The 18,286-nt window shown below is 56.0% G+C and overlaps 3 protein-coding genes across 13 annotated transcripts in view; 2 read left to right on the forward strand and 1 right to left on the reverse strand.

Annotated features, from left to right (window-relative positions):
* WDR48 (WD repeat domain 48) overlaps positions 1–2,423 on the forward strand; it is a 44,742-nt gene extending 42,319 nt beyond the window's left edge. For both annotated transcript variants that reach the window (XM_007191451.2, XM_057554102.1), the window contains exon 19: positions 404–2,423. In XM_007191451.2, coding sequence (XP_007191513.1) covers positions 404–499 — 96 coding nt within the window. In that variant the 3' untranslated portion in view covers positions 500–2,423. The remainder of the gene's footprint in view (positions 1–403) is intronic.
* GORASP1 (golgi reassembly stacking protein 1) lies at positions 2,358–13,563 on the reverse strand. Of its 3 annotated transcripts, XM_057554103.1 has the most exons (10): positions 13,407–13,537; positions 12,648–12,706; positions 9,250–9,330; positions 8,540–8,743; positions 6,977–7,063; positions 6,713–6,843; positions 6,283–6,475; positions 5,395–5,545; positions 4,786–4,938; positions 2,358–4,532 (listed from the first exon to the last, which is right to left on the reverse strand). In XM_057554103.1, the coding sequence occupies exons 4-10, from the start codon at positions 8,726–8,728 to the stop codon at positions 4,285–4,287; spliced, it is 1,152 nt and encodes a 383-aa protein (XP_057410086.1). In that variant the 5' UTR covers positions 8,729–8,743; positions 9,250–9,330; positions 12,648–12,706; positions 13,407–13,537; the 3' UTR covers positions 2,358–4,284. The 3 variants fall into 3 exon arrangements, with proteins under 3 accessions (XP_057410086.1, XP_007191514.2, XP_057410087.1); XM_007191452.2 differs by lacking the exon at positions 12,648–12,706 and having other exon boundaries at positions 13,407–13,563; XM_057554104.1 differs by lacking the exon at positions 12,648–12,706 and having other exon boundaries at positions 13,529–13,548.
* Positions 13,564–13,578: 15 nt separating this feature from the next.
* Positions 13,579–18,286, forward strand: part of TTC21A (tetratricopeptide repeat domain 21A) — a 30,908-nt gene continuing 26,200 nt past the window's right edge. For 7 of the 8 annotated variants that reach the window (XM_057554094.1, XM_057554097.1, XM_057554095.1 and 4 more), the window contains exons 1-4: positions 13,579–13,771; positions 15,081–15,210; positions 15,997–16,107; positions 16,768–16,934. In XM_057554094.1, coding sequence (XP_057410077.1) covers positions 13,592–13,771; positions 15,081–15,210; positions 15,997–16,107; positions 16,768–16,934 — 588 coding nt within the window. In that variant the 5' untranslated portion in view covers positions 13,579–13,591. The remainder of the gene's footprint in view (positions 13,772–15,080; positions 15,211–15,996; positions 16,108–16,767; positions 16,935–18,286) is intronic. The other variant, XM_057554100.1, reaches the window with a different exon arrangement.

Genomic DNA, 18,286 nt, shown 5'->3' on the forward strand with positions numbered 1-18,286 from the left:
TTTTCAGGAAAGGGACATGGAGACTTAAATGCACACACAGACAAATGTGGATGTGCTGGTGGCTTTTTTTTTCCTGACAAGAAAGACACATGCTCGTCTTTATTTGCAGGGCAGCATCTGCCACGTTAGTTTAAGATTTGAAGTGGAGGTGGGTGGAGCATCGGTGGAGATGTTGTAAATGAAGATGCACTCAAGGTATTTCTTCAGAGGAATGGCTGAACATGGCCTGTCTGGCCTAGCCACACAAGCTGCACATCTTACCATGCCCAGATCCGTGCCTGCTTGCAAGGCAGCTGTGTCAGCAAGAACAGGCCACCAGGCATGGGCGAGGAGAGTCCCAGAGTTAACGACAAAAGCCTTAGATATTAGATACCTTTTTTATTATTCATTTTTTGCTATTCAGGTTTTGGATCCAAATATGGACCTTCGAACAGTGAAACACTTCATATGGAAGAGTGGTGGTGACCTCACCCTCCATTACCGTCAGAAGTCCACGTGAAGGGTGGGCGAATGCTCCTGGGTATTCATTTACTGACCTTCCTCTATGGCCCCAAGAGTAGTCCTTCTAGGAAGCCCACTGAGCCCCAATGGGAACAAGACTTCAAACGGCCGATTTGGTATGGACTGAGATTCTCTTTCAATTGAAGTGACTAATCGAGATGTAATATAGAAACCAGTCTCAATGTGTAGATTAAGCTGTCCCCAGGAAGGCAGAGTGCCAGAGCAGAAGAGCCCCGAGCAGACTGTGTCTTGCGAGGTGTACAGAGAACTAACGACAGGCCAGCGCAGACTTTGCTTCCTCCTTTTGTTTCAAAGGACCCTATCTTGATCTGTTAGCACTTGTTAGAAACACATTGGTAGGGCCACATCTGTCACTGTGTTTCAACTCCAAACCCAGACTCTTGAGCTTTGCTAAGAGTACATTCCATTCACGCAGTACCTATGAAGGCTTTTTCCAAGTTTGTCATTAAAAAAAAACAAGTTGTTTTCACCATTTAAGACAGTTACTTTTAATAGGAATTTGCTGCTGCACAATTCGAGAGCCAGCCCATTTCATAATAAATGATTATTGTTGGGCTTGTTTTTAATATTGCATCTCAGATGTGTTCTTGTAGGAAAATCTGTTGAAATTCCAGGTGCTGGATCACAGCACTGGGACTGCCAGCCTAGAGTACGCCCAGCCTGTGCCCAGCGGTGATACCCCCATGGTGCCTGGACTGGGTGGCGGCCACAGGGAGGTGCAGCTCTCTTACTCCTTCCTCCACTGTGTCATTTTATTTATGGGCAAAGCCAGGTGACACCACAGGTTCTTGCTCTGGGTGAGCAGCGTGACACCATCAAAACTTAAGACTGTGATGAGATTTTAACTTCATTTAAATGCTACCTAATATTTATGGTGTCAGAGTAAAAGGGTATCATAGTGAGTTAATTTGATATTCACGTCCTGGAAGTATACATGTTTGTTTTTTCCAGTTTTATATGCAGGTTTTTGTTGTCGTTGTACCTGTATCCAGATTTCTTTTCACTGTTCTTTCTAACAATCTAAAGCTTTCATAGAATCATTTGGATCTTGTACAGAATATAACTTATTGGGGATAAATACTTCAACTTTTGGCAGAAAAAAATACTTTGGATTCTCCCCAAGGTCATTTGTATTTGGAATAGAACAATGGTCCACCCCCATAAAACTACGTAAGACAAGCCTCCTGGATGAAGCCAGAAGCACAAGTGCCTTCAGAGGGCAGTTTATTCCAGTCCAGTTGCCTCCCCAGCGTGGCCCGTCCCCACAACAGCAGGGACTGGGGAGGGGGTGGGGAAGGTTTTTTCTTTTCTACGCCTTCACAGGTTCAGCTGGAGGCAGCTGGTGGCCTGAGTCCAGACCTCACTATCTGAGATATTCCGACCGGCACAACCGTAGAGACAGGGTTTCCTCACTGCTGGTCAGCCTCCTTTGGAAAGTGGGCTGGTCACTGCCGCCACATTTTGAAGAAGTGCGCAAAGACACGCCACATCTCCAGTGAGCCTGTCTCCCTTACGCAGAGAGCAACCGGCTGTTTTTAAAAATCCTTTCTATCTGTTGAATACAATAGTGCGCTTTTGGTGCACATTTTTTAGCAATAGTTGTGAATTAACGGCAAAAAAAAAAAAAAAAACTCATTTACCAGCCCTCAGTTGTGTTTTCACGAGGGGCCCTTGGGCAGAAGGAGTGGGCCTCGCTGGGCCATGCTGCCCTGTGTGCCGAGCCTCGAGGGGCGGCTGTGCTCCCTTCCCGTCATAGATCTCACCCCCAGCATGGTTGTGGTTTTTTTTGTTGTTCCAGTCAAACCAGTAATAGTTTCCAGAAAATCTTGACAGTCTGCAATGCCAAAAGGGTAAAAATCTGTATTTCACAGTTGTATAGAATAAAGGCTTTAGTTACAATATTTCAAAGTGTAGTACACATTTATTTTCACTTGTCATTTTCCTTCATAGCAGATTACAGAGAAAGGAAGAAACTTCTGGTTTTGTTTACCCTGGAAATAATTAGCATTGATATCCATTTTATCCCCCAATATAAGGAGGGGAGTGTGTGAAAGTGAGGGAGGGAAGAACCAGGTCCCTTGGGTGAGGGTGACTCTGGGTCGGACTACCAGGCTACAGTGAAGGGAAGCTGGCCTCAGAACAGGCCCTTGGTGATTTCTACTTCCTGGATTGCTGCAGGCAGACACTGGGCTCCCAGACAATCCAGGAACCAGGCTCCAGCACTGGCTTTGGACACAATGCCTCCCTGTTCTGCAGGCTTATCAGCTGCTCTGGTAGACTCGACAAAGACTTGCTTTTTAAATGTAGTCACAGTGCTAGAAGCGAAGTGTTTGCTGGTTTGGGGCCCTCCCTCCATATACTTGGTCTGTGCCCCCCAGAGCAGACAGTCCTTGTCCTATGAGCCTAAGAAAGCTCTGAATTCCCTGTAAGTGCACACATTCCAAATCAAATGGTAAAGGTGGGACTTTCGACTGGGCCGAGGCTAGAAGGCCAGGCCAGAAGCAGCTTTCATGGTACTCAGCAAGGGCTGTGGGAAGGTGAGGGACTCTAGCCAAAGAGGAGAGGACTTCAAGTGATGAGGGGCCATCCCTGGATGGAGCCCTCCTCTTCCTGCAGGAACAAGGCGGAGCAAAAGACCCAACCTAGTCTTAGCCTCCCAAGGCACTGGAGGTGAGGGGAACAGCCCTCTCCCGTACTATAGGGAAGAACAGAAGGGCCCTTACTTAATCTTGTCCAGGCCTCTCATTTCCCCTTGGAGTGGGAGCTGTGTGTAAAGAACTCCAGTCGGGAGGACTGGCTGAGAGTCTGCTTAGGATGGTGAACTTAAATTTGTAACTCTTACTCACCACTGGGGCTGGCTGGATGACTTGTATATTTAGAAGAGATGGTTGTAAAAGTTTGGGAGCTGACAGGAGTCACAACTGGGGACACTAGGTCTGTAGGGTGTAGACGGTGGGGAAGAAGAAGCATCGTGGTCCAAGCACAGGTGAGTGTGCTGAAGGGCCTAGAATTTCCAACCATCCTCCCTCAGAAGAGGTGGGCAAGTTCACTGCCTCTCCTCCAAACATGGCTGGAATGTGCAGGCAGCATGAGCCAACTGTGCAGTGTAGCACAGAGTGAGACAGTAATTGGAGTGGCAGGGGTCCCCAGGGCTTGGGGGTGCCTTCCATTACAGATAGAGCTGGCTGAGCTCTGTGGAAAGAACCACTGCAAGCCCTACAGAGCGATTAGGCAAACACTCCACACCAACCCCTTTGTCCCTCACCCCATCTTCACACCTGGTGGCGCCTGGACTCTGCTACCTTCTGTGCAGCCACAGTGACCAGAGCAGGAGCAAGCAGTGGGTACACGGCCAAAAGATGCCCTTCCCCAAGGCCTGCGGCCTCCTCTTACTCTACCCACTGAAGTTCCACGCCCTACCCAAGCGGCAAAGAATCCTTTGCTCTCCTACCCTAGCTCCTGGAAAACTTATTTAACCTGGGTGCTACTCCCAGCCCCCTACTACCCAAAAAGTACTTGAGATTCTCAAACAAGTGGCCAGTTCCCCAAAGGCAGGACCATCAGGCAGAATGAATGCTGGGAGGTCACCTCTTGGAGACCAGTAGGGTCTGAGTGGACACAAGCCACACCACCCCCCACCCCCGTCAGCAGCAGCCTAGGAAGCGTAATGCAGGGGGCTTGGCCACGCAGTGTGGCCTGAGCTGCCTCCCACTTCTGGGCCTCATGAAATGCCATCAGAGGCCCTTCTTGGAGCCTGGGGTGTTATTTTGGGGTGGAGAGCTGTGCCTGGCTGGCTGGCCTCTCAGCCTCTGCCCCGAAATCTAGGCTCTCTGTGCTTGCTGGCTCCTCCTCAGCCTGGGCTTCGAGCAGCTCAGCGGACAGCCCATCTTCTGGTGAGGCTGCAGAGGTGAGGCTGTCGGGCAGTGTCAGCTGAGGCAGGTGGTCCGCCTGGGCGCCTGGGCTGTCTGGGAAGGAGACCTCAAACTCTGACCCAGACCAGGTGGCCTCACCTGAAACACACGGGGTGGGGCTGAGGAGGCCCACAGACCAGGGCCAGTGTGGCCTGGGGCAGTAACCCCGCTGACCCTCGACTCCCACCCCCAGCGTTGATGGGGGATGGGCGCTTTACCGTACAAATGCCTTGATGCGGCTGCAGTCCACCTGCAGGCCAGCCTCTAGCCCAGCTGAGAGACTCAGGGCCGCCTTCCCCACAAGCCGGGGCCCTTCCCAGAAGGCCTCCGAGGGTGCCGGCCGGCCACTCACCGCCACGCTCACGAGAACCCCTGCTGGAGCAGACGTCCTCCGGCCCTGAGGCTGAGACCGCAGTGGAGGTCAGCTCTGTGGAGGAGGGCAGGCCAGACCAGGCGCTGGCATTGCTGCTGTCCAAGAGGGAGATGCCGGACACGTCCAGGAAGCCTAGGGGAAGGTGCGCAGTTCTCTGCCAGAACAAAACCCTGACCGCTGGAAGGCCAGCGCCCTGGGCTCACGGCGCCCTATTCCTGGGGCATCTGGCCCGGCCAGAGACTGTAACCTCCTCAGCCCGTGGCAATGCCCCCAGCCAACCCCAGAGGTTCCCCACTGCCGGTTTCTGAGGAAAGAAAGGGGCCTGGGGTTGGGTATCATGGGAATAGCCCAGTGGCAGAGGGCCCAGACCCTGCTCTGTGCCCAGTGTGCTGTGTGACCTTGAGCAGGCCCCCTCTCTCCTCTGGACAGCACTCTTGCCATCTGTATACTGATTGGATCACCTGCAGTTATCTTGGCGGATATCAGATAGGAGGGCTCAGTGGGTCTGCCGAAGTCCAGCCCAGAGCTTGGGACCCGCTCCGGCACAGGGCTTGCAGGCCCTCAGCTTCCTCTCAGCCTGCTCAGTACCTGGGTCCATGACTCGCTGCAGTGGAGGCGGAGGCTGAAGAGGGATCTCCATGGAACGGGGAAGGTCGCCAAGGTCTGGAGTGCCATGGCCAGGACTCTCAGGCCCAGGGAGCTGTTCCTCCTTGGAGGAGCCAGGTGCCTGCAGCAGGGCCTACGGGGAGCCAGGGAAAAAAAGGAACAGGAGAGGCCTGTTGGACAGGGTAGTCCAACCTAACCGCCAGCTCACACCCACCAGGCGCACCGCTCAGCCCGAGGGAGCAAACAGCCCTGGGCATCTGCCGCTTCCTCTGCAGCAGATGTGAAGTCAGGCAAGAGGGGCCTGGCTGGCCTCCCGTGCAGTGTGGACATGGACTCGGGGCATGCTTCCCACTCTGCTGAGCAGCCCCAAGGGCCCACCTGACGGAGCCCCATCCATGACCCACAGGAAGAGTCCATGCCTGGAGAGCAGTCCCCAAGGGCCCCCGTGCAGACCCCAGGCACCAGCCCGATGCCCAGAGGCACTTGGGGGACCTCTCAACAGCCACGATCTGGCTGCAGACCCAGACAGACACCCAGCCCCTGGCCTAACTTTACCACAGACTCACAGAGGCACAGAACAAGGCTCTGTCCACCTCTGAGCCTCAGTTTCCCAGTCATGAAATGAAAATGACAACCAGTGCCTCACTACCCTCACCTCCAGACCCAAGTGGCAGAACCAAAGTAGGTTCCACTGTCCCAGGATGGGCCCATCTGCTCCCACTGGGTCCCACAAGCAGATGGGCCTCCCAAGGGCTCTGCAGGCAGGTCCCCAGTGAGGACAGCCCCCAGTGTCCTCTCTTCCCAGCTGCAGGCCCTTCTGCCCACATGAAGCTCCCCTCTCGCCACAGCTGGCAGGTGCTCCCCACATACCTCCACATAGTCACCCTGCCTGGAGCCTATCTCCAGGCCAGAAGGGGCAGGAGAGTCCTGGGGGGTGGGTCCAGGTGGTGGGGTACCAGATGGTGGGGCACCAGGTGGCGGAACACCAGGTGGCTTCTTGTGGTGGCTGGGAGGCTGGGTTGGGATCCGATGCAGATACCCGTAGCCGATACCACAGCCCAGGCTGCCGAAGACCAGAAACATTCACTCCAGGGCTTGTCCCACAGCCCTTCCTATCACTGCCACCCCCATCCACCAGCAATGGGGGGGCCTCATGGACCAACTGTCAGCCTCAGGATCCCTGGGCCCAGGGCCCAGCCCTCCATCCCCACCATGGGACTCCAGGTCCATGCCCAATGGCCAGGGTCCCCCACGGCCCCACCAGGGCCCCACCCTGCAGCCCTGCAACCCCAGGAAATACCTGCCCTCTCCACCCCAGGCTGCATTGGGAGTGACAGTCACATCCCGGCAGGAGTCGGACTCGGAGTTATAAACCATCAGCTTCAAGGGCTTCCCCTCATGGGACTCGATGAGCGAGAAGAAGTCCTCGGACTACGACAGACACATGGCACCTGAGCCCTGCTCCCACCCTGGGATGGGAAGCCTCACAAGACGCTTGTCATGGACAGCACCCATCTCTCCACACCCCATCCAGGGGGCCGGGGGGAAGGCCATGGTTCCTTACCTCCTGGAGGATCTGGTCTGAGCCAACCACGTAGTCGGTGTAGGGGCGCAGGCCAGCGAGGAAGGCAGGGGAACAGGGTTCCACATCCTGAGAAAAGAATCACGAACTATCCAACTATCGGCCTTGCTACTGGGGGGTGGCAGGTGGGAAGCTGCCTCTCCAGGAGCTGCCTTTCCACCTGTCCTCTGTCCCCAGGCCAGGACCTCAAGCCCAGACTCTCCCAGCCCAGCCCCTGGTTCCCCTGCCTCCCCCAGTCCACAGCCTGTCCAGCAGAGGGCAGCACCGTGCCACAGGCAGGAGCTCCCGCATCTGACCACTTAGGTCCAACTCCCAGCTCCACCAGCGGCTAGCTGGGGCGCTGTGGATAAACACTTAACCCCTCGGCCTCAGTTTCCCCACAATTAAAAGTGGGATATGTAGGACTTACTCAACGGTTGCTGAGAAGATTAAAAAAAATAATATATGCACAGAATGAAAACCACACCTTGGCCCACAGTAAGTGCCCAACTGCATTGTTGTTATGGCTGCGGGCACAGAACTGAAGACCCCTGGGGTGGCGGGTAGGGGGAGGTTGAAGGAGAGGGTGGTGAGAAGTGGGTACGAGGATTGCCTTCTCCCTTGGAAAGTTCCACTACCCAACCCCCAGTCTCCCGGGAAATATAGAGGGATTTGCATCACCACCCCCATTGCACTTATGGACAAACTGAGGCTGGCTGAAAAGGTTGAGAAGGCTCCCGTGAGGAGTCAGTGAGCAATAGAGGGGGCTAGAAACCAAATCAGCCAATTTCCAGCTCAGGGCACCCTCTGTCCATCAAGCCATAGGACCGAGCATTCGAGAACTCGGGCCCCATCAGTGACTGTGCATGTCACGTGTGCATGTGTGTCTGTGAACGAACACTAACAGCAACATCTGTGACAACTCAGTCACGGAGATTCATTAAGGTTCAGACCCTAGGCACCAGCCCAGTGCCCAAAGGTGCTCTCAGGGGACCTGCCAAAAAAAACCCAAAATATACTGGTATATCCTAGAGCAGCGGTCCCCGACCTTTCTGGCACCAAGGGCCAGTTTTGTGGAAGACAATTTTTCCACGGACGGCGGGGGTGTTAACGGTTCAGGTGGTAACGCGAGCGATGGGGAGCGGCAGATGAAGCTTTGCTCGCTCACCTGCCGCTCACCTCCTGCTGTGTAGCCCGGTTCCTAACAGGCTGGGGACCGGTACCGGTCCGCGGCCCTGGGGTTGGGGACCCCTCCCCTAGAGTATACCAAAAAAACCACTCTTCTAGATAAAGACTAAAGCAGCAGCAGCAGCAGCCTTCTGGCAGTACAACCAAGCTTCCAGCAGATGGCGTCCCCACCTTTCCAAAGAAGAAGCCAACGTCTAGAGGGTAAGAAAATGCCCAAAGTCACAGGGCACTGCTGGGCTGAGAAGAGTTGCCCTCTTTGGGACACTGGAGAGAGGAGACCACACCCTGCCCTTGGGACCCTCTAACAGACCCACTGCCTGCTGGCCTCTCCCGGGAGGCCCCCACCCCACACCCATCCCATACGCCCCGCCCACTCACCAGCACATGCCACACGTGCTCGCTGGCCCTTCGGAAGCTGCAGAAGCGCACGCTGGCGCCCAGCAGGCCCTGGCCGCCCCACATGTTGCTGGGCACCACCTCCACCTCGCGCACCTTCATGGTCTTCATGTTGAATACCTCCAGCTTCACCGGCTTCTCCACGTTGGCCTTCAGCAGGGCCTTGAGCATGTCATTCTCCTTGTTCTGCAGGGGCAGCGGGGCTGACTCCCGGACCCCCACACACACCCGGCCGGGCCCCCCAGACAAGTCTGGGTCTGAGATGGGGCAAGGGCCTTGGTGGCTGGGCTGGGCCTGCAGCCACTGTGACCCCCAGCACCCCCAAGCCCTGCTAAACCTTCCTCCTTAGGTCCCCCCGGAAAACACAACAAAGTAAGCAAAGAGCCCCCGGGGTCCAGAGCACTGCAGCACTGCCCACTCTGAACTGCCCCTTCCAGAGCTCCCACACCTCTCAGGCCCCTCTGGGCAGGCCCCGTAGGCCTTGCAGCCAGTGCCAGGAGTCCACCTGCTCCAGACCACCCCTGAGAGCCCAGGAGCTGAACTCCAGGCAGGGCCCCCATCAGGCTCAGGAAGAAGGGGAGATGGGGCTCAGCCTCCCTTCAGCAGAAAAGGGAGGCAGGAGCAGGGCTGGGGCCCCTGTGGGACAGCAGGAGACACACACAAGCAAAGCAGAGGCAGGAGGGGGGCCTCACCAGCCTTGAGTGCCCAATGGTGATGATGAAGTCGAAGTAGGGCTCCAGGCCTGCCTGCTGGGCGGGGGAGTTCTCCTGCACCTGTGGTGCACAGAGGCCACGGTCACTGCGCCGACCCCGGGACTCTCCCAGAAGCCCCCAGCCGTCAATTCTAGAAACCATCACCACTCCCCGTGTCCCGGCGAGGACACAGACTCCAGCATGAACCGTTCCAGGCAGGCCACACGTCGGCATGGTCAAGGTTCACTCCATCCTCTCTCACTACCTTCCTGGGCACAGGTTTTCCTCTTTCGGAAAACAACTCTTTCCTGATCATGATCCACAGATGCTTCCAGAGACGCCTCATAGGAGAACCCAGAGCAGTAGGCCACACGGAGACAGGGTGACACAGATGGCTGCCCCAGAAGCCTGGGCTGGGGCTGCTGGAAAGCCAGAAGGGTTTACCAGAAAGGTTTAGATGTGGACAGGAAGGGAGTGCCCCAGGATGGATGGAGCCAGGGCCGTGCCCAGAAAGTGAGAGTGCAGAAGGCAGCCTGTGGCCAGATCCCAGAGGGCCCCTGACCCTGTGGTGACAGATCCAAGCCCAGTCCCGCAGGTGGGGCGATAGGAGCTGTTGAGGAGGGGTGGCTGAGGAGAGCAGACCCCAGGGTCTGGAATGAGCCTGAGCCAGGGAGCCTGGTGAGCAGCGCACAGTCCCCTCACCATCCAACCTCCCCCCACAGGACAGCTCCTCCAGGAGCCATTCCCAGCCCAAGGGGCTCCTGCCCTGCCCTCAGCTCCCAAACTCCCTGCTGTCTCCAAAAACACCACAACCAGGCTTGCAGCTATGGTGGAAATCCATCTCAAAGGCCCCATTCACAGAGCTTTGCTCAAACAATGCAGCCTTTATCCCCAGGTCTGGACCGAAGATGGGCCCCACACCCTCAGGCCTTTGGCTGTGAGCACTTGATGCCCTGCTGGTCAGGCACCAGCCAGGCCCCCAGCCCACAGGGCACAGGGCTCATGTGGCCTCAGGTTCTGGATGCTTCCTTGAGGGAAAGGCCCCCATGGCTTCTGCCACCCACTAGCCCCTCCAGTCTTGGAGTCCCCAAACTGAAGGAGAGCTTACCGCTGAGGCTATGGATCAAGGCCAGTTCGCCCCTGGAATCAGGGCTCCCTCCAGGCAGTGGAACCAACGGAGCCCCGCCTTGCCACCTCCAGAAGCTGCCATGGCTTCCAGTGAGAATGAGCCCAGAAACCAACTCCAGCCCTAGTTGGCCTGGCCCAGAGGGCAGCTGCTTGGAGCCTGCCCCTCCGTCCCTTCAGGGGGAAGCTGGGAAGAGGGGTCTTTTGAGAATCAGAGGACAGGTCGCCAGGGAGAGCTGGCGGGGAGCTGCCCCTCCCTGCTCTGGGCCACTCCACCTTCCTCGGGTAAGGCCCCCACTCCAGAGGCTGGTTGCCCTCTACCCTCCTCAACAATGTGTCTGCCAACCTCCATCATTAATGAGGCTCAGAGGCTCGGGCCCCCAGTGCGCAGGCCCAGCCCTCTCCCAGCCCACCCAGCGCCTCCGCCTCCCCTCTCCTGTGGCCTTGTCCTCAGTCTGGCCTTGTCAAGGCCCCTTGCTGTGGGCCTTGTCATCACCCACTATGGCTCCACAGCGGAAATCACCTGCGGTGCTGCCCACCGCACCCCCGGCCCCGCAACAAGCGCCCCCTCTGTCTGGCTCTCCCTTGGGAGTTCCCATCACCCCAGATCCCGCAGCCCCACAATGAGTGCTGCTTTCATAACACTCCCCCCGCCCCCTGTATCTCCCATCAGGGCACCTAGAGTGATTAACAATGATGGCAGTTTATGCCTTCTGAGGCTTGGCTGGGTGCCAGAAGACTGCACCACCTGCCTTCCCTGTCATTTAACTGTCTCACTAACCCCAACTGACAGGGGAGGAAAAGCACTCAGTTATTCAGCAACAGCCTGACCCCAGGAAATCCGACCCAGAGTCTGCTCCTGTCCACTGCCGAGGACAGTGACTTCTCCACCATGCCCAGCACACCGTGGGAACGCCAATATTTAGAGAAGGCAGCACACTTGCTCTTCGGTTTTTTTAAATGTTTAGGAGGCAATGTCACACCTCCACTTAAAACCTCCCAATGGCTCCACAGCTCAGCATAAAATCCTAAATCCTCAGGACAAAACGCAAGGCCCCAAGCAACCTGGCCTCATCCTTTAGCACTCTCCTCGCATGGGCCACGCCATCCAAGCACACCAACCCCACCTCCTTGCTTCTCCTCAAGCCCAGCAAGCACAATCCCACCTCAGGGCCTCCCTCTGCCCAGAACGCTCTTCCCCCAAATATCTGTATTGTCCACTCCTTACTTCCTTCCAAGGTGTCTGTTGAAACGTGACTTGATCAGAGGCCTTTCCTGACCCCTGTATACAAAAGAGCACCCACTCATCACTCTGGATTCCCTCACCCTGCTTTATTTTTCTCGCTAGCAATGATCACCACCTACCATATATTTCTATTTCCTGTCTGTCTCCCTTCCTTCTCTGCTGGCGTCCAAATGTAAACTCCATGAGAAAAGGGACAATATCTTTTCTGCTCACTGCTTTATCTCCGGTGCCTGTAACTCTACCTGCCACAGTGTATGTGCTCAAAATCACTGTTTTGGCTATAAGGATATAGTGTACAATGCAGGGAATATAGCCAATATTTTACAATAACTATAAATGGAGTATAACCTTTAAAAATTGTGAATCACTATATTGTACCCATATATAATATTGTACATCAACTAAATAAAGCTACACGTATGAAACGGGGAAAAAAAAAAAACTGTTTTGTGAATGAAGACCTCCAATTCCCCAGTCTCTCCATTCTGTCCCTCTCCAACAGGCCTTTCCCATCTTCACTCTTACCATCACCACTATCACCACCGTCACCACCACCACCCCACCCCCGCTTGTCGATATCCTCAATTTGCCTTCCATCAAACCTGTTGGAAGACTCTTCTGGCTGCATGCATTTCACTGTCCACCTTTTCTGTCCAGTGCCTCACCATGACGTCCACTAGGGAAAGCCCACCACCAAGCACAGATTCTGTTACCTCTGGGTCCTGAAGCCATCCTGGCTTTCCTTTTAGGAAACCTCTTCTTTAGCTGCCCCCCTCCCCCATAGTTGTTAACAGAGCCTCCCATCACAATACAGAGACGGCTCAACAGCCAGGCACCAAACTGACAAGCCTGTCTGCCTACCCCCATCTCTGCCGCCATCCACCATGCACAAGGGAGAAGAGAGTCCTGCCCCGCGGCGCGCCGGGGACAGACACTCTCCTGCCCCTCTCATCTCTGTTACAGCCCCTCCTTCTCCGTAGTACAAATCACCCCAAATCTCCATCTTGCTGCGGGCCCCTCTCCTCACCTTCAGGCTCTAGGAACCCACTCCATCTCCACTTTCCCCGGGACTGCTCATCCAGACCTCTGTGGCAACACCGAAGGCACATTCTCAGCCGCGGCCTTACCGCGCTTCTCCGCAATGTTCCACAGGGGAGCCCTCCCCCCACCCCCATCCCCCGCAAACTCTCTCCCAGAGCCCTCTGCCGCGTTCTCTTGGCTCTCCCGCTCCCACTTTCCCGGGCTGGTTCTCATCGGTCTTCGACCCCACCACAGGCAGGATGCGCGCTGGCAGGCTCCCCCGCAGCTGGCGTCCACTCGGTTACCCCGACCCCTGGATCCAAGGGCGGGGACAGCCGGGCCCTGGGCTTAGCTGGCTCTCTCCCCAGGCCCAGTAACGAGAGCAGTGCACAACAGGCGATCATAAATGTGATCATGCAAGTGCAGAAATGCGTCCCGACTGGACCTGGTGCTTTCACTCTTCACCCGGGAGAAGTGCCATTCCGGGGCGGCCCGACCCGACCAGGAAACGCTCCAGCTTCCTGCAGAGCTGGCACTTGGGGCTGGCGCCGGGCCGACCCGCGGCCGCATACGGGCCGGGGCCCAGGAGTGCCGTGGCGCCATCTCTCGCCGGCGGCTCCTACCGGGAAGGGGCATCGCTCTCCCCCGGGCGGCCGCACTAAGGCCGGGACCCCGCCTCTACCGCCCCCGGGCCGGTGATCGGACGTCCCCCGCACGCTGGTGCGGACGCCATGCCAAGGCCACCGGTGCCGCAGGGGCCACTCACCCCGTGCAGGTGGAAGCCCTCGGCGCCTCCCGCGGGCTGCTCGGCGCTGGCGCCCATGCCCATGGCCACGGTCGGCTCGGGCGCCGGTGCCCGGGACCGCGGCACCACCAGCGCGTACTCACCCTCTCGGCGCTCGACTACCCGCGCCTTGTCACGTGGGTGCCTGGTCACGCCCACCCTTAACTATGACGCCCTTAGAGAGCGGCCTGCTGCCCCGTTTCCAAGGACGCGCGCTCCTCCAACTGCAGGCCGCGAGAGGCGCGACCGGGACCCTGACTCGGGAATCCCCCTCCGCGAGGCACCACCAGACCCGGACTCGGAGCCGCGGGTGCCCGGAGATGAGCAGCAATGACTCCTCCCTTATGGTGCGTGGCCCGGGCACTGCCCAGCCGCTCCCTCCGGGACTCTCCGCCCTTGGCCCGGTGACCCCCGCGCCTTGCAGCTCTCCTGTTACCTCTCTGACCGCTCGTGCTGCCTCCGCCACCCGCCTTTCGCTGTCCCCGGCCGCTTCAGGCTGTCTTCGTCCCTTCTCGCCTCACTCTCCGTGGCAAGCGCATCCTCTCTGGTGTTCTCTGAGCCCACGGTCATCATCCCCACCCAGTCCTATCCCCGAGCTCCCCAAACCAAAGCATAAAAACCCATCTCCATCACCTAGCCATTATCTCCCCTTCCCCTGTCTGTGCCTCTTCAACTCAGTGGATCGCACCACCATTTGATCCCCCAGCCTTTACTCTTTCCCATACTCATCTCCAGATCCTGTCTATCGGCAGGAAGTATCAGCTCCTAAATGTCTCCTGAGATCACCCACTTTTTATCTCCTAGTCCAGGATCACCACCATCTCCCCTCTGGGCACCTGCAACAGTCCCCCTCCCAACTGGTTTCTCTGCTTCTGCTCTCTTCAACAGCAGTCCCCCACCGCCACCGCCACCACCACCAACATCCACGACCACCCCAACACACACACACACACACACACACACACACAAGCCAGAGTGTTTTCAAAAACACACACCTGAATACATCCCCCCCCCCCCACTCACAACGCTTAAAACCATTCCAGCTGCTTCCTATTACTCTCAGGATGGTGTCTGGGCTCTTTCGTATGGCCCACAAGGCTGTTCACAATCCAACCACATCTATCCCCAACCCCAGCACCCACAAACCTTAGGGGAAGTGAGACTTCGCTTTGAAATCTCAGCGCCTCTTATTGCGTGACCTTTGTCAAGCCACAGCCTCCATGGGCTTTGGCTTCCTTAACTGTGAAGGATATGGAGAGGATAATGCATAGATGATGGGCATAAAGCCCTTGGTACACTTCCCCACAGGTGGTTAGCTCACAATAACTTGTACCTCTAAGTACTGGCGTCATGATTCTTATTATTGGTCCTCTTTCTTCCCTCTTATTCCCTTCCTAAGGCAAAATCTGAGTTGAACTCCCCATCACATTAGAACCAGAATCTGTGGTCAATTCCAAAACAAACATCTCCAAACTCCTTCCCAAGAAAACTGTATGGAGCTGTTCCTGGGGCTGGGGAGGAATGGGATGAGGCCTGAATATTCTTTCTCTTCTCTTTACAGAGCTGGAAGAGGAGCAGGGACTAGGGGAGGGAGCAGGTCAGAACAGAGACGGAAAAGGGGCTGGGACTATTGCAACTGTGTCTTCCTCCTCGCAGGCTGGGATCATTTATTACAGCCAAGAAAAGTACTTCCGCCATGTGCAGCAGGCCGCGGCCGTGGGCCTGGAAAAATTCAGCAATGACCCAGTGCTGCAGTTCTTTAAAGCCTATGGAGTCCTCAGGGAAGGTAGGGACTCGTCAGTGTTGCCTTCTGACCTTAGGCACTAGCCCAGCACTAACGTGCCGGCTCCACCTGGATGCCTACTTCTACCCCAATCATGTTCCCATGGAAAAAGTCTTACACTCAGTAGCTAGATTCCCAGGTTAATCCACAGAGTGTAATCCATATCTAGTTGACTTTTGAGACCTCAGAGACCTCACTACCCCTGCTCTGCACCTCAGTTTCCCTATCTGTAAAATGAGTGGGGGAAAAGATGACTGCAAGATTATTGAACCAATCCCAGGCTTGGAAACTGAGAGCCAGTAGTGCAGAAAAGGAGGAAGTGGTAGGTGTGGCCACAGGCAGGTGTGGGACAGGAGCAGGGAGAGGAGTGGGGCCCATGGAGGTGCGACTCACTGACATTTAGAAGGTCGTCCTGGGCGGGGGGGCCAGCTGAGCTGCCCATGGCCAATGTCAGTGGACATGGAAGGAAAAATATAGCTGAGCAGCTAACTGGGAATGCACAGAGGTCCTTCTTCAGAACCGACCTACAGGAGTCCTTGTGAATACTCACAGGTACATCTCTCAGCTCCAAGTCCTCCATCCCCTGGCAGCCTGGACCATGGCGCCAGCAGCCCTTTCAGGAAGCTTCAGTCTTCAGGGAACTTGGGCCACTAGTGACCTTTTGGACCAGTTAGTCCAAGTCTTGGGTCAGGTGGTACCAAGCCTTGGGTCAGCCCTGTGTCTGCCATGGAGCCTCCTGCCCTCTGAGCATGGAGCCCCAGAGCATAACCACTTGGGCTGTCTTCACAGAGCGCATCCAGGATGCCATCAGCAGCCTAGAGAGCATCCAGAATCACCCAGACGTGTCCCTGTGCTCCGTCATGGCTCTCATTTATGCTCACAAGTGCTGTGAAACCATCGGTGAGTGCAGCCATGCTCAGCCAGGCCTGGCCCAGCGGGGAAAAGAGAGCCCCACTCCAGAGATATAGCCCCTCTCGGGCTGCAGGAGGTGTGTGCACCCGAGACTGCAGATGCTGTGAAGAGTGGTTCCCCTCCCCTCCCCATGGAGACCTCAAAGAAGGCCCAGGCCCAATTGAGTGAGAGCCACAGGCAGAAAGCATGACAGTGGGAGGGGTCCTCCTTCCACATCCCGAGAGCTGGTGAGACACCCTGCTTTCCTTTGCCAAGATCTTGTCGAGAAAAACCAAGCCAAAATAAAAAATTCTACCCCTCATCTCCACCTCTCCAGAGTCAGGAAGAGATTCCAAGAGACTATGTACAAACTACAAGTTCCCCACCTGGAATGGATTGTGGGCCTGAGGTGGGGGGTTCAGGTTTGATCTGTCTGCCCAGCAAACTGCTGGGCACAGAGGAGAAAAGGTAAATCTCAGCCAGCAAACCCAATTCCAGGGCTGGGCAGCTCCTGTGGCATCACACGGGCCAGTGTTCCTGGTTCCCAGGCCCTGGGCTGTCGTGTAGCCGGCTCCGTGTGTTGAGGGAGGCCCAGAGCGTGGAGAGGCAGGGCCAGACAGACCTCCCCATCCTAACTTGTCCCCTTCCTCCTCTGTCTTGGATTCCCAGACCGAGAAGCAATTCAGGAACTTGAGAGCAGCCTGAAGGAAATCCGCAAGACAGCCAGCGGGACTGCCCTGTACTATGCCGGCCTCTTCCTCTGGCTCATGGGCCGCCATGACAAGGCCAAGGAGTACATTGACCGCACGTTGAAGGTCTCCAGCAGCTCCAGAGAGGTACCGGCCCTGGGCATCGTGGGGGCAACAGCCGAAGAAAGCAGCGTCCAAACACATCCTAAAGGGTGGCCCTTACTCCCATGGAGGGCCCTGGGGCTGGGGGAGGGCCACACCCAGACACTAACAAGACCCATGTTGGCTCAGGGTTTAGACAACCACACACTGGCCTTTGTCCATAGAGTCTGATTGCAGATAGGTTTTATGGCCTGCACTATATATTTTTAAAATCTTGAATTAGTTTGCTGACATTTAGAAATCAGAAGATTTTTACCAGAAGTCCAGATTTCTTGGTTCTTTTTTTTTTAAATTATTTTATTTATGTATTTTTGGCTGCATTGGTTCTTCGTTGCTGCGCGCAGGCTTTCTCTAGCTGTGGCGAGCAGGGGCTGCTCTTCGTTGCGGTGCACAGGCTTCTTATTGCAGTGGCTTCTCTTGTTGTGGAGCACAGGCTCTAGGCACGCGGGCTTCAGTAGTTGCAGCACGTGGGCTCAGTAGTTGTGGCTCACGGACTCTAGAGCGCAGTCTCAGTAGTTGTGGCACACGAGCTTAGATGCTCCGTGGCATGTGGGATCTTCCCTGACCAGGGCTCGAACCCGTGTCCCCTTCATTGGCAGGCGGATTCTTAACCACTGTGCCACCAGGGAAGTCCTCTTGGTTCTTTTGAAAAATTAGATGAGCTGACTACACTGGGCCTGTATTCCTTCCTTGCAGTGATCTGCTAGGTGTCAGTGGTGGCTCACACAGAAGATCTCATATGCAGTGGATGTCATGTGCTGTAGAATTGTACTCATGGTAGAATTAGAAGCCTCAGTCTAAGCCATGCATCTCAGCAGGGCATATATCACCCCCAGCTCCCCAAGGGGGTGAAAATTGGTTCTTGGAGGAGGGGGTGAAGAAAACCTCACTGTTTGTATATAAAACACAGATATACACACAGTACATAAATGGTATATCTGTGATATTAAAATTTCTTGGAGGGGGAGGGAGTGATTAGGGGAGAAATGACTAAAAAGTCTCCTTAGGAGGCCAATAATTGAAAAGAATTGAGAAACCTGCTCTAGGCCGTGAGAGATGCTTCAGGGCAGGGTCTTCCAAGCACCCCTCTAACCTTGCCTCCTGGGCCTGGCCTGTGGCACCTGCCAGGCGAGGTGGGGTGAAGGCTGGAGGGGAGCCACCAAGGCCCATGAGCTCAGCATGGCCGCTTGCCCGCTCAGAGGGCATTCCCGGCTTCCCACGCAGGCCGGGCCCTGTGCTGGTCTAAGAAGTGGAGAGAGCTGGAGTGGCCCTACCCTGGCGCCCTGACCCCAGTGTAAGATAAACACACAATGACAAGACAGGTGGTAGTGCCTCCA

This window comes from Balaenoptera acutorostrata, chromosome 10 (assembly GCF_949987535.1).
Source record: "Balaenoptera acutorostrata chromosome 10, mBalAcu1.1, whole genome shotgun sequence".
In the NCBI taxonomy this organism is placed as follows: Eukaryota; Metazoa; Chordata; class Mammalia; order Artiodactyla; family Balaenopteridae; genus Balaenoptera; species Balaenoptera acutorostrata.